The following is a 14,324-nucleotide window of genomic DNA, read 5'->3' as shown; positions in this document are numbered from 1 at the left end:
ATATCTTTGTTGCAGCAAGAGGAATGGTATAAAAATGAAAAAACCTCAACATGTGCTGTGAATGTGGCAAGAAAAGATAAGGGCTGCTCTCAGGATTGCTTGAGGTCAGGACTTTACGCTGGAAGAAAGTTAGATGTAAACAAATTTCTTAGTTCTAATAAGCTTCTCTTCTTGGGAACTGGAAATTTCCCAGAAAAGATGGTAAATGGTATTTATTCTTTTATTTTTGGGGTTGATCTAGGGAACTTTTTTTTCTGGAGTCATTTCCATCTAGCACTTTTATTACTTAATTCTAAGTGCAATCTGAGATATTAACGGATATTTTCTTGCGCTCTTTGTAAATGTTTTTTTTTTGTTATAATCCCTTTGTTTATCACAGAAACCTGTTACATATTTCTTCTTTCACTTTGAAACCTCTCGTTTTACTTATTTATTAACTTAAATTTTACTTTTCCGTTACAGTTTACGTTCAGTACTATTTTGTACTAGTTTCAGGTGTACAGCATAGTGGTTAAACAACCATAGACTTTACAAGGCGTTTCCTCGATATTTCTAATACCCATTTGTCCATGTCTGTCTGTCATGATTGCCCCTCATAAAGGCAAAATTAAAAATCATCAACGCAAGATTGTCTTTCACAATCTTTCAGCCGTACTTTCACAAAAGGAAGCACTGTAATTGCAACCTGCGGTGCTATTGCAGTGTCATTGGGTGTATCTCCTACTCTGTACTCTGCATTCCCACAGCTCTTTTGTAACTACAGATTTGTACTTCTTAATATTGTCACCTTTTTCACTGAGCCCCTCTGGCAATCATCAGTTTGTTCTCTGCATCTATTTGTCCATTTCTATTTTGTTTGTTTGTTAACTTTGTTCTTTAAATTCCACATAGAAGTGAAATCATATGATATTTGTCTTTCTCTGACTGACTTATTTCACTGAGCCTAACACCCTCTAGGTCTGTCCATACTATTTCAAATGGTAAGACTTCATTTTTTTATGGCTGAGTAATAATTCCATTTCATATGTGTACCACTGCATTTTTATTCACTTGATCATGGTGTAGGATCTTTTTATTGCACAGCTGAACTTGGTTTGCTAATATTTTGTTGAGGGTTGTTGCATCTGTGTCCATCAGGGGTATTCGCCTGTAATTTTCTTTCTTTGCAGTATTTTTAGTTGATTTTTGGAATCAGATAATGTTGGTCTCATAAAATGAGCTTGGGGGTCTTACCTCCTCTAGAACCTTTTGGAATAGTTTGAGGAGGCTAGGTATTTTTTTCTTTTTTGAATACTTGGTAGAATTCACCTGTGCTAGTTGGGCGGTTTTTTTTTTTAAATTTATTTTTCAATTGTAGTTACTTTCAGTATTATTTGTATTGGTTTTAGGTGTACAGCATAGTGATTAGACAATCACATACAAAGTGTCCTGCTATTTCCAGTACTCACCTGGCACCATACATAGTTATCATCATCTTATTGACTATATTTTTATGCTGTACTTTACATCCCTGTGAACAGTCATTAAATTCATCTGGTCTAGTATGTAACTTGAGGCCACTGTTTCCTTATTTTCTGTCTGGATGATCTATCCATTAATATAAGTTGGATATTAAATTACCCTACTCTGACTATATTACTGTCAATCTTTTCCTTTATATCCATCAATATTTGCTTTACATATTTAGGTGTTCCTGTGTCAGGTGCATACATGTTTACGAGGGTTATAGCCTCTTGTACATTGTTCTCTTTATCATTATGTAGTGGCCTTCTTTGTCTCTTATTATAGGCTTTGTTTTAAAGTCTTAAATTTTTCATTTTAAATTAAATTGTTTTCCCATATTAGATTTAAAGCCTCCTTTCTCCTTTTGTCGTATCCTTAGTTATTACTTTTAGAAACCAGCTTTATTTGTAGTAGTTGTGATTTTTATTTCCTGGTGTACAATTAGGACATAAAGATAAAGATGAAAGAAGTCTCCCCTCTTTGCAGGAGTACTTTGAAGAAAACTGGCCAAGGGTAACAGCTGTCAGTATTTTAGTATATGTGTTTTCAAAGAGAGCTCCATTTGGTGCTCTTAAGGCTCCACCTAGTCAGACATTCAGATGTTCTCTCAAATCTTAATGCTCGGCTGCTCGTAGCAGGAAGTCTAGTCTGGTCTTGTCATGATCCTCCATAATGATTTTCATTAGACCTTGGCCATGAGGGGGTTTTTGCATGTTTGCATTGCTGTATATGGCCCTACTGTTTCTTTAGCTCTGAGGTCTGCTGCCCTTGCTGTCCTTCTGCACCACTGACTGCTGCTGTGCTGCTGCAGACTCGCTCTGAACCCCACTGACGTCTAAACTGACGGTGTTCACCAAGTACACAGGCCATGCCTACCACGGCGCAGCTGAATTTCTGTGGAGTCTCACCTCTGGGCGTCTCCCTCTCTGGCCATCAGGGAACCTGATTCTTATGGCCAACTCCTCGAGAAGAATTTCTGCAGAGGAGCGGTTGTGGTCCCGATGACAGCATTACTTCCTCTATCTCACAGCCATTTTCTTCCGAGAATTTCCAGACACTTCGGCATGGGTGGGGGCATGGGTGGGGGCATGGGTGGGGGCACGGGTGGGTGTGTGAGTGTTGGGGAGGGGCAGTGTTGGGGGCTATAAAATGGGTAAGTGCATGCAGCCTTCTCAGTACCTGGCATCCCTATGGAGGTTCTTTAATTTAGGAGGGGAACTGCCTTTCTCCTGATATGAGTATAAGCTTTTCCAGGGGGATTTCTGGCTTGGAGTACAGTATGCGGTACAGACGAGGCCTCCATAATTATTTGTTATGTGGGATGTTGAATCAACTGATACCATGTGAAGAGCTAAGTACTGTGAGAGGGTCAAAAAATATGATACGTTATCATCATTGAGTTGTATTTTTTATGACATATGGTTTCCGTTTCTCTTTTTAATAAAGCCATAAATGGTATAGTCTAGTTGGGAGATAAGAAATACATACAAATATAGAGATCATCTAAGAAGTGAAAATCTTAAGTGCCATGGGAATTTTGAGGATGGAGAGTATGTTGCAATAGCTTAGCCTTGCCTCCATGGTGAAGCTGGGAAGAGGAAGGATGCCACCGTCCTCGGGGTACAGAAATGAATTAGACAGGGGGAGTAGGGGAGTGGGGGAAGAGAGGGCATAGCAGTCCGACACAAAGCGAAGGGAGCGGTGGTGCAGCTGGGGTGCTCCGAGGTCTAAACCATGACTGTCTGCCCTTTTCACCTTTACCTGTCCCCCGTGTCCTCCATGGAAATCCTCACTGGGAATAAAATACTAGCACATTCTCTGCTTACCTGTATCAAAACAGCAACTGGAGAGAGCATTCTGAATTCATGGGAGAACAGGCGCAGCAGACTCTGGAGTCCTCTGCCTCTAGCAGATGTGATGAAGGGTTTGGGTGGCCTGTTAGTCACTCCTTAAACTTAGCTTTCGTCTCCTACATCTTCAGGACAGTTGTCTTTCCTCCCATGCCTTGTTACTTAGCGGAGGGAGCATTGGGAACACATACGTGTTGGTGGGGCGGGAGACCCGAAGGGTGTTTCCTGTCTTCTGCCATACAGAGGGACGGTGCTCCTTGTTTTCCAGACTATGTTAGGACTCCTTATAAAATCACAGTGTTTCCTCTTAATGCTCTCTAAATAAAATTACTCCCATAATGCTATGTAACTTGAACTATAATGGAATTGAAGTAATTTTATTTACTTAGACTTCTTTAGACATTTAACAGTTACTTTAACTTTGCAGTTTCTGAGAATTTAGAGGCATTGTTTTTTTTTCTTTCTTAAAAAAGTAAAACCTAAATAGGTAGTAGGATCAATATAATTGTATTTACACAGAAGCCTTGGGTTGGGTTTCAGTAAACTGCCTGGGTACGGACTATCTGTCACTCTGCTCTGGCTCTTTGCTTTCTTACCTTGACTTTGGGCTTTCGAGGCTAAAGAAGAGGAAATGGGGTATTTTTCCTCTTACCCCATCCCAGACTGTTACGGTTTGTGATGTGTTTTTTGATTTCCCCTTTTTGCAGGAGTCCTTTGAAGAAAAATGTGCTTCTTAAATCAATCCCAGCTTCTCCTTTACATGAAGAACTCTAAAAAATGCTAGCAGAGAAAAAGCAAATTAAACTGAAAGCTCACCTGCCACTCAGGAAAACAAAGGCATGGAGTTTTGAGGAGTGAAGGTAGCGTGCTGTCAGCCATGGGGTGACCAAGACACAGCCAGATGATGGGGATCGGTTTCTTAAAACTACGGCCGTTGTGCTGTGTGCTTGCAATGCTGATGGTGGTCGTGCTGGTCATCAACGTCACCCAGGTGGAGGTGAGTGTTCAGTGTGCTGCTTCATATAAATACCCTGGGAAATGCTGATCATCAGGAAACCTACCCTGATGTTTATTTACATGAACTCAGCGAGTCTGTGAGTGCCTGCAGTGGTTATACACTGCTAGTTGTCAAGGGTACAGTGGTGAAGACGACAGGCGAGATTTCTTCATCTGCGGAGCTTGCATTCTAAATGTGCGTGAGAGAAAATATTAGCGTAAGTAATTATAATCACAATAACAATAAAGGGTAATTAGAGATTGCGAAAGGTACTGTAAAGAAAGGGAAGTGGGGTACTACTCAAGACGAGACTAGCTTTCGGGTGATGAAGGGAAGCCTTTTCAAGAGGGGTCCTTGTGGCTGACTCTTGGCAAGAAACTAAAGGAGTATTTCAGCGAGGGAGTTCATGATGAGTCTGTTCTGACTGCTGTATGGCACTCAAGGGCGTGGATCATGTCTTACTGGGTCCTCAGTAGTGCCTGGCACCAGAAAGGTACTATTTGCATCCCTCCATACCTGCCAGCCCCTTTGCGAACCAGCACCAAAATGTTTAGAGTAGTTTCTGTGTAAAATGGTGCTGTCTTCTTTAATTTTGTTGGCTTGTGATCCTTCTCAGGTTACGGGTTCAACCTAATTATGGTATTTCTTTATTTATTGGGTTTTGTTGTGGACTGTACTTTTGGTTCCCTCAAACATCCCAGCCCTGTGGGAGCTCAGGTTACTGTTCTCTTTTAGGCTTTTGGGTGGTTCTTTCCCCAGCTTCTAGTGGTTGCATTGCACACATATGGTCTTAAGTACGGTGCTGCATACTGGAGTGGGACTGGCTGGAGGTCTCCCAAGTTCTCCCTCTGTGCAGCTCTGTGCTCCTGTTACTCTGTCCTGTGGATTCTGATCACTTTGGTCTTTTGAGATTCAGCTCCATCACCTCAGCTGGAATAGTTCACCAGGCTCCACCTGGGTTCCTCTCCCTGTGCCGCAGCTTGCAAACTCCAAGGCTGTAGGCAAAGTAAAGTTACAGCTATCACCTCTTTAGTTTCTGGTCTTTCAGGGATTATTATCATTTGTTGTCTGATGTCCAGTGTCTGAAAAACCATGTTTTATGTATAGTTTGATTCTTTTTTTTAAAAAAAAGTTGTTTCAGGTGGAGTGGTAAATCTCACTATTTCTCTATCTTGGGTGAAAGTGGAAATCTGAGGGACTTGATTTTGAGGGGAAAGAGATAATAGAGAAGCCGGAGAGAAGGATTAATGGACCGAGGGGAGGAGGAGAAGATGGGATCTAGAGCACAAATGGTTCATGCAACTTTATGTAGGATGAGGGACACGGTGCATTGTGAGCGTTGTTATTGTTTTACTGTTTGTTGTGTAGGAGGAGTCATGCTCCTTCCTCTGACCTAATGAGGAAAGATGTTGTGTTCGTTGGCAATGTGGATACATGTGCTGCCGGGAGGTATGACATTGAGGGAGTTCTTGCCTATGCAGGAGGTAGAAGCTGGAAGGATGGTGGAGCCCAGGAGGTTCCTGTATAGGGACTTGAAAGAATGACATTGGGAGATGGAGCTGATCCTCCAGGATGACAGGGTAATACGTTTCAAGACCAAAATGCGCTTGGCACTTGTCTTCATTAGTTCTGTGAGTGTGTGTTTTTCTTTTACCACATTCAACAGCCTGGATGTAAGAGTAGAGAAATAAGATAGCAGCAGCCAATGTAGATTCAGAACTTGGCTTCCCCATGGAATCTCTAAGCCAGGACAGTTGGCAGCCATCTCAGATTGCTTTGTAGTTCATATGGGAGGAATGGGCAGAACTCAGGTGGGGCTTGACCTTGGCATGCACCACCTGGGAAACCTCAGAGCCTGAGCACCCAGTAGAGAGCTACAGACCATGTCAGAGCACCGCCACCCTGCCCCTGTACTGCTGACCCTCCACAGAGGGCAGAGGTTAGTGATTAGTGGTCACAGCCAGTCCTTACAGCTGACTGGCCTGGATAAATGCCTTCCATTCACCTGCCAAGATAAATCAAGGCTCAATTACAAGAGGAGGGTGTACTCAGCCCATACAGAGTGCATACCTCAAGTACCCAGCTTGGGTGATAGGGGAGGCTGTGCCACTGGACCCTGTAGGATACCTGTTACAGTAGGCCATGCTACCAAGATAGAGAGTCATAGCAGCTCTACCTAACCCAAAGAAACAAACACAGGGAGGCTGCCCAAATGAAGAGACAGAGAAACATGACCCAAATGAAGGAATGGAATAAAACTCCAGAAAAAGAACTAAACAAAATGGAGATAAACAATCTGTCAGATGCAGAGTTCAAAACACTGGTTATAAGGGTGCTCAGGGAACTTAGTGAAGACCTCAACAGCACAAAAAAGATCCAGTCAGAAATGAAGGATACACTAATTGAAATAGAGAAAAGTTACAGGGAATCAATAGTAGAAAGGATGAAGTGGAGAATCAGATCAATGATTTGGACAATAAGGAAGCAAAAAACAACCAATCAGAATAGGAAGAAATAAAAAGAATCTAAAAAAGTAAGGACAGCCCTGGCTGGCGTAGCTCAGTGGATGGAGCCTGTGAAGCACACTATCCCGGTTCGATTCCCAGTCAGGGCACATGCCTGGGTTGCAGGCTGATTCCCGGCAGGGGACTGACAGGAGGCAACCATACATTGATATTTCTCTCCTTCTCTCCTTCTCTTCCCCTCTAAAGATAAATAAATAAAATCTTAAAAAAAAAGCAAGGACAACTTTAAACATGCCAACATTCACATCATACGGGTGCCTGAAGGAGAAGATAAAGAGCAAGAAATTCGAAATCTATTTGAAATAATAATGAAAGAAAACTTTCCTAACTTGGTAAAGGAAATAGACATGCAAGTTCAGGAAGCACACAGAGTCCCAAGCAAGATGGACACAAAGAGGCTCACTCCAAGACACATCATAATTAAAATGCTAAAGGTTAAAGATAAAAAGAGAATATTACAAGCAGCAAGAGAAAAGCAGTTAGTTACCTACAGGGGAGTTTCTATAAGACTGTCAGCTGATTCTCAAAAGGGACTTCGCAGGCTCAAAGGGACTGGTAAGACATATTCAAAGTCATAAAAAGCAGAGACCTACAGCCGAGATTGCTCTACCCAGCAAGGCTATCATTTAGAATCAAAGGACAGATAAAGAGCTTCCCAGATAAGAAAAAAAACTGAAGGAGTCCATCATCACTAAACTGTTATTACATGAAATGTTAAAGGGACTTGTTTAACATAAAGAAGATCAAAACTGTGAACAACAAAATAGCAACAAATACATATCTATCAACAATTGAATCTTAAAAACAAACTAAACAAAGAAGAACAGAGACAGAATGGATACAGAGAGTGATTTGGTGGTTGCCAGATGGGATTGGAGTTTGGGAGAATGGGTGAAGAGGTGAGGGGAATTAAGAAGTACAAATAGGTAGTTACAGAATAGTCATGGGGATGTAAAGTAACATATGGGAAATGGAGCATCCAAAGAACTTACACACATGACCCATGGACAGTGGTGTGGGTGTTGCCGAGAGAGTGGGTGGTGCTGGGTATAGGGAGGCAAAGGGGGAAAATTGGGACAACTGTAATATCATAATCAATAAAATATAATAAAAAACACCATGCTTTTTGGGGAATGGGGTTATACCTTCTTTCACTGGTAAGGACATCTTTTTGGGGTGCACTGTAGTAGGAGCTGTAGTAGTCTTGTACTATATTGGCCCTAGAATGGCATGTAACTCATTGCCCAAGGGACTTGTGGAGAGAGCACTGTGCTATTGTAAATATGCGTGCCATTTCTGCAAGGGGAGGCTTGGGCAACAGCTGAAGTGGGTCTTATAAATAATCCTTCTGACTACCCTTTATTGGGGTGGATATTCTTACTGTAACTGACTGCTCTATGAAGCTTTATCTGATGATCTCTGCCCCCGGTGTACTTGGGACCAAAAGCCAAGGGCCATTTGCTCCTTTTGCTGTTTGTGCTGGCCCGTGCCTTTGGGTTACTGAAACAGCGGACTCAGATGGCAAGCTGCATGTGAGATTCCCAACAGCTTTAGTCTCTTTGACCAGCTCTTGGTTTCATTAGTCTTTTGTATTTTTCTTTTTTAAGACTGTTTTGTTTATTTCTGCTTTCATCTTTATTGTTTCCTTTCTTCTGTTCACTTTGGGCTTAGTTTGTTGTTCTTCTTGTAGTTTCTTTATATGTGAGGTTAGATTATTTATTTGAGACTTTTCTTGTTTCTTAAGTTAGACCTATATTGTTACGAATTTTTTTCTTAGGGCTGCTTTAGCTGTGCTTTATAGATTTTGGGTTTTGTGTTCTCATTTTCATTTGTTTCAAGGTATCTTTTAATTTTTTCTTGATCTTTTTGTTAACGCACTCATTGTTTAGTAGCTTGTTATTTAGTTTTCATGTTTGTGTGTTTTTCAGTTTTTTTTGTAATTGATTTCTAGTTTTAGACTCTTGTGCTTAGAGAAAATGCTTGATATGATTTCAGTCTTCTGAAATATATTGAGACTTGTTTTGTGGCCTAACATATAGACTGTTCTGGAAAATGTTCTGTATGCACTTGAATAGTATGTATATTCTGCTGCTTTGAGGTGAAATGCTCTAAAAAATCTCAATTAGATTAATCTGGTCTAGTGTGTAATTTAAGAGCACTGTTTTCTTGTTTATTTTCTCTCTGGAAGACTTACCCATTGATAACAATGGGGTGTTAAGGAATCTGGCTATGATTGTATTATTACTGTCTGTCAGGATTTCCTTTATATATTTAGGTGCTTTTATGTTGGGTACAAAGGTATTTACAAGGGTTATATCCTCTTTTTGGACTGATCTCTTTATCATTGTGAAATGTCTTTTTTCTCATATTATAGCCTTTATTTTTAAGTCTGTTTTGTCTGATATAAGTATTGGTACTCCAGCTTTTTTTTTCATCCCAATGTGCATGAAGTAATAAAACTTTCAGTTAAAGATATCTGCCTGTAAGTATGAAATGTGGCCTATCACCTGTTTTGGTATATAGCCCAAGAGGTAAGACTGGTGTATAAAGACGAACATTTGCAATAGGAAGGGAACATTAACTTTAATGTATTCCCCCCATTCTTCTTGTTATTAGATCTGTATTTAAAAGTTGTATTCAGTTATTATTATATTTTGAATTTTATAAGTAAAGTTTTGTGGAAGAACATGAGAGTTAAAACAATGCAGATTCTAAGAAAATCTTTGAAAATTCCTGTATTTGAGGAGTGTTTTTACCCGGTGTGGTATCATTTTAATCTTGTGTAGTATTTTGAAGTGTTTTTGGCATAGATGGGGAACCTGGGCCTTATTTTAGTGGTTTGTAATAGGTTATATTAGCTATGGAGGAGAGTAATTTTGGGGGTTTGCTTTGTTGTTACTATTTGTCTTTTTCCCCCTTGCAGTTTAACTCACTGCATAATATATGATGCGGTGTCTTGGGTTAGGTACTGCAAAGCTTATGCAACAATTTCCGGTGTGTGTGGGTGTGTGGGGTTTGTCCCACAGCTCGTGCACATCGGGTTCCCCTTTTTTGTTTTTGCTTTTTAGTTTTGGAAGTTTCTGTGGACATAGCCTCAAGCTCAGAAATTCTTTCTTCAGCTGAACCCTTCAAAGGCGTTCTTCATTTCTTTCACAGTGTTTTTGATCTCTGGCATTTCTTTTAGTTTTTTATTTTCTATTTTAAAGATTTTATTATGAGGAGTTTTATGTTTCTGATGAAACTGAGAGAATTGTTTTCTGTGAGCCTCAGTCTCTGATAACCAGAGTTGTGTCTGAACTGGCCCTTGTGGTTCTCATGATTACAGGGCACACTGAGCAATAACCATCTGGAAACTTTGAAAAAGAAAAGAACAAGGTTTGTCATTCAAAGGTCCCAGCAGGTGTACGGCACACTTGGGGCCACACAATGAGGCTGTGGGTAGAGAAGGAGAGGGACTGTGGACCTGGGGTTCTGTTTTTTGGGGGGGTCAAGTGTAGGGGCCTGGGGTTTCACAGGTTCACTTTTTATCAGTGAATTTAAAACATGGGAAGAGAAAAAGAAGTGGCCCAAATAGTTATCTAAATGAAAGGCCCTTGAAACAAAGGTGCCTGGTGAGGAAGGGAGCTGCCTGGCTCTTTATTTAGTTGTGTGGCTTGGCAATATGTGTGTGTGTTCTTTTTAAATTTTTTTTATTTTCATTTGTTTATTTTAAAGATTTTATTTGTTTACTTTTATTGAGAAGGAAAGTGAAGGAGAAAGAGAGGAAGAGAAATATCAGTGTGTGGTTACCTCTCTTGCGCCCTTTACTGGGGACCTGGCCCACAGCCCAGGCTTGTGCCCTGACTAGGAATTGAACTGGCAATGGCAACTCTTTGGTTTGCAGGCCGGCACTCAATCCACTGAGCCATATAGCCAGGGCTGTTCTCTTTTCTTTTCTTTTTTCTTCCTTTTTTAAAAAATACATAGCCATCTTTGAAGTAGATGCCTCTTTGAAATGGATGCTTGGGCAATTGAAGTCAGGCACTTTCATGACAAAAAAGAAAAACTAATCGGCAGGGTTTATACTACAGAAGGATTACAGATATTTTCCATATGAGCCTTGCCACAATAAGTGCATACCCTCTCCCTATTGTCATCATTTTTTTTTCCAAGGAGGAACCTACACTGATGCATCATAATCACCGGAAGTCTACTGTTTACTGTAGAGTTCACTCTTGGTTGTATATTTTGTGGGTTTGGAAAAATGATAGTGGCATCTGTCCATCATTAGAAAATCATACAGAGTATTTTCCCTGCTCCAAAAATTCTCTCTGCTCTGTGTAGCATTTCTTTTTTATTCTTTTTTGGAATTTCCCTCTCTCTTCTTATGTTGCCCATCTGTTTTTGCATGTTGTCTGATTTTTCCATTAAAGCCCTTAGCATATTAATCATCGTTGCTTTAAATTCCTGATCTGATTATTCCAACATCTTTTTCTATAACTGAATCTATTTCTGATATTTATTCTGTGTTTTTATACTATGGTTTTCTTTTTGCCCTTTGGTATGTTTTGTAATTTTTTGTTGAAAACTACACATGATGTGCTTTAGTGGTGTGGTGGTAACGTGTGGGGGAGGTGAAATTTTTTATAGTCCTTTGATTAAAGCCTCAGTCCCTTAGTGAGCCTGTGTTCCTGGACTGTGACCTTAAAACATGCATCTTAGACCTCCCCCTACCTTTGAAGTTGGACAGAATGGTTAGAGTAGGCTGGACTTGGGTGTGTCCCTTATCCCAGTTTGTTTAGGCTCTGATAAAACCTCAGTGGGCTAGCCTCTGGTAAAATACTTCCTCTGGAGGTCAGGCCTTGTTAGGAACAGGATGCTCCGGCACATTTTGGAATGATACCTTTTCATTTCTAATGGAAGCACAGGGAGATTTTTCTCCAGTAGTTATTATGGGAACCTGATCAAATTCCTGGAGGTGAATTTCATAAAAGCATACTGGGGATCTCTCTCTGACTATTCTTTTACATTATGGCCTTGTAAAATTAATGAGCTTTGGTTTTTGAAAATAGTGTCATCCCCAGTAGTTAAAAGTTAAACTGAAGCAGAGATTTATGTGGTTGAATGTAAGGAGATTTATTATAGCTGTGGTTTCTGTTTTTGTGTTTTTCTCTTCAGTACTTGGACCATGAAACTGTCTCGGCCACATTCGTCGACAGTAGTGGACAGTTTGCTTCATCCCAGGTGATAGGAACTAGCCGGAGTCCCTACTGTGGCTACGAGCACCAGACTCTGTCCAGCCAGGAGCGCATGGAGGAGGACTCCTTGCTGGCTGCCTTACAGTGGCAAGTGCCTGATGTGGGCCCTGTTCCCTTTTTGAAGAGCAGTGACCCGTCTTCCAGCTACTTTGTCATCTTGAACTCTGCAGCATTTTTCAAGGTGGGAAGCCAGCTAGAAGTGCTGGTTCACGTACAGGATTTTCAAAGAAAGCCCAAGAAGTATGGTGGAGACTACCTGCAGGCCAGGATTCACTCCCCTGAGCTGCAGGCAGGGGCTGCGGGCAGAGTGGTAGACTACCAGAATGGATTTTACAAGGTCTTTTTTACTTTGCTCTGGCCAGGCAAAGTTAAAGTGTCCATATCTCTGGTCCACCCCAGTGAAGGGATCAGAGTTCTTCAGTACTTACAGGAAGAGAGACCAGACAGGGTCTATTTCAAGAGTCTCTTCCGTTCAGGAAGAATTTCTGAAACTACTGAGTGCAACTTGTGTCTTCCTACGAGTCTTCCCCTGTGTAACTTTACAGATCTCTACACTGGAGAACCCTGGTTCTGCTTCAAACCAAAGAAGCTCCCTTGCAGCAGCAGAATCAACCATTTCAAAGGTGGATACCTGAAGGGCCTTCTCACCTCCACACAGAGTGCTTTCTTCCAGAGGTGCGTGCTCCTTGCTCTTGCGCGTGAATTTCGCGTTCCCTTTCCCTGCCTTTGTCCTGTTTAGGTGACATTTTCATAGTCAGGAGACTTTGTTGTTTTGATTTTGTGCTACTTACATCTCTGTGAACTTGAACCAATTCAGGAGAGATAGTGAATAAGAAAATACAGATTTGTGTTTTGTGATTAGGTGTTCGTGCTTATTTCCGTTCAAATTAAAGACTGTTCCCCTTGAATTTTCACTTTTTTACCCTCCTTACCTGTGTTTTATTTCAGAACTATGTAGCACAACTGTAGCTGTACAAGCAAGATCATTTATTTACAGAACAGATCAAAAACAATCTAAGAACAGGGCTGGTAAGAGGTCTTGTAGTCAGTGTTTTAGCTTCATGTCTAATAAACTGAAATAATTTTAAGTGATGTAGTTGTTAAAAAGTCACGTATACATTTATTGAGGGAAAACGATGAAGAATATAGCAGCATTGCAGGCTTAATTTCATGATAAGCGTGGGAAGCCAGGAATACCACAGCAAACTATATATTTTAAGTTAACAGTTTTCTATTCTTGGATGTAAATATAAACCATTGTCAGCATAATGATCAATATATTTCCTAATGTGCACAGTGGAATGCATGGAAATCAGTATGAATTAAAATTTTTGTTTTCTTCAACAGTCCATATAGTTTGGCATTAAAATAATATTTCTAACGTATAAAAAGTTATAAAAGCTACATGGTCAAAAGTACAATGATTTGAAAGAATGTAAAAAACTTAAAATTTTAAAAAATGAATATATACTTTTTTAACATTCCTTTGTAGAGATATTTTTGTTGAGTACTAATTTGCACCCTGAACATTTTTATATTTTATGTCCAATCATTACTTGGTAGAGGAAAACTTCCTACCACAAGGTATGTGGTCCAAAGGAAGTTCTAAAATAAACCCTCTGATTTTCCAGTGCTGGAGGGAGTCAGCTTTGCTCACCTACACCTAAACTGTTGATGGATGCATGCCATGCTGTTAGAAGGCCAGCAGGGGGAGCACTGCTCAATGTCTTTACTGTACTGTCTTTGAGAAGATTGCCTAGTTTTTGTATGGATTATTACAAAAGGGCTTTAGATTTAGTTTTAATGCCGTGTTCAATCTCAGACATGCTATTTATTGATAACTAATGAGCAAATTATTTTATTTCTGTGCACTTGTTGTTTATGTATAAAGACTGCTTACAGGTTGTGTTTTCAGTTTACTTAATGGCCTAGCAAAGAGCAAGAAACATAGCTTGTAATTTACTCAGAGTCCATGTGGGAGAAAGGTTAGAGAATAAAGTTAGTGTAAAATTTAAAAATATGTCTAACACCAGTCCTACTACTAAAACCAAAAACACCCGTGAATCTAGAAGGATAAGTGAATGCCTGTCCCCACCCTTACTTGCATATCCTGAGTGAGGCTGGCTGATGATACTTTGTAGCAGAAACATTCAGAAATTACTTACCTGGAACTTTGCTGGCAAAACAGTGCATGAGGTGGAATAAGTTTTTG

General features: G+C 40.3%; 1 protein-coding gene and 1 non-coding gene across 3 annotated transcripts in view; one reads left to right on the top strand and one right to left on the bottom strand.

Moving 5' to 3' along the window:
• Nucleotides 1-14,324, top strand: part of NXPE3 (neurexophilin and PC-esterase domain family member 3) — a 35,058-nt gene that overhangs the window by 2,874 nt on the left and 17,860 nt on the right. For both annotated transcript variants that reach the window (XM_037058907.1, XM_037058906.1), the window contains exons 2-3: nucleotides 4,061-4,350; nucleotides 12,033-12,787. In XM_037058907.1, the coding sequence (XP_036914802.1) occupies nucleotides 4,255-4,350; nucleotides 12,033-12,787 (851 nt within the window). In that variant the 5' untranslated portion in view covers nucleotides 4,061-4,254. The remainder of the gene's footprint in view (nucleotides 1-4,060; nucleotides 4,351-12,032; nucleotides 12,788-14,324) is intronic.
• LOC118995905 (small nucleolar RNA SNORA69) lies at nucleotides 562-692 on the bottom strand. The gene has a single exon (XR_005068385.1). It is a non-coding gene; the product is annotated as a small nucleolar RNA SNORA69 (small nucleolar RNA).

This window comes from Sturnira hondurensis, unplaced genomic scaffold (assembly GCF_014824575.4).
Source record: "Sturnira hondurensis isolate 20B ecotype Veracruz unplaced genomic scaffold, ASM1482457v3 Scaffold0010428, whole genome shotgun sequence".
In the NCBI taxonomy this organism is placed as follows: domain Eukaryota; kingdom Metazoa; phylum Chordata; class Mammalia; order Chiroptera; family Phyllostomidae; genus Sturnira; species Sturnira hondurensis.
Note: the sequence above shows the minus strand (reverse complement) of the source record. Positions and strands in the feature narration are given on the sequence as shown.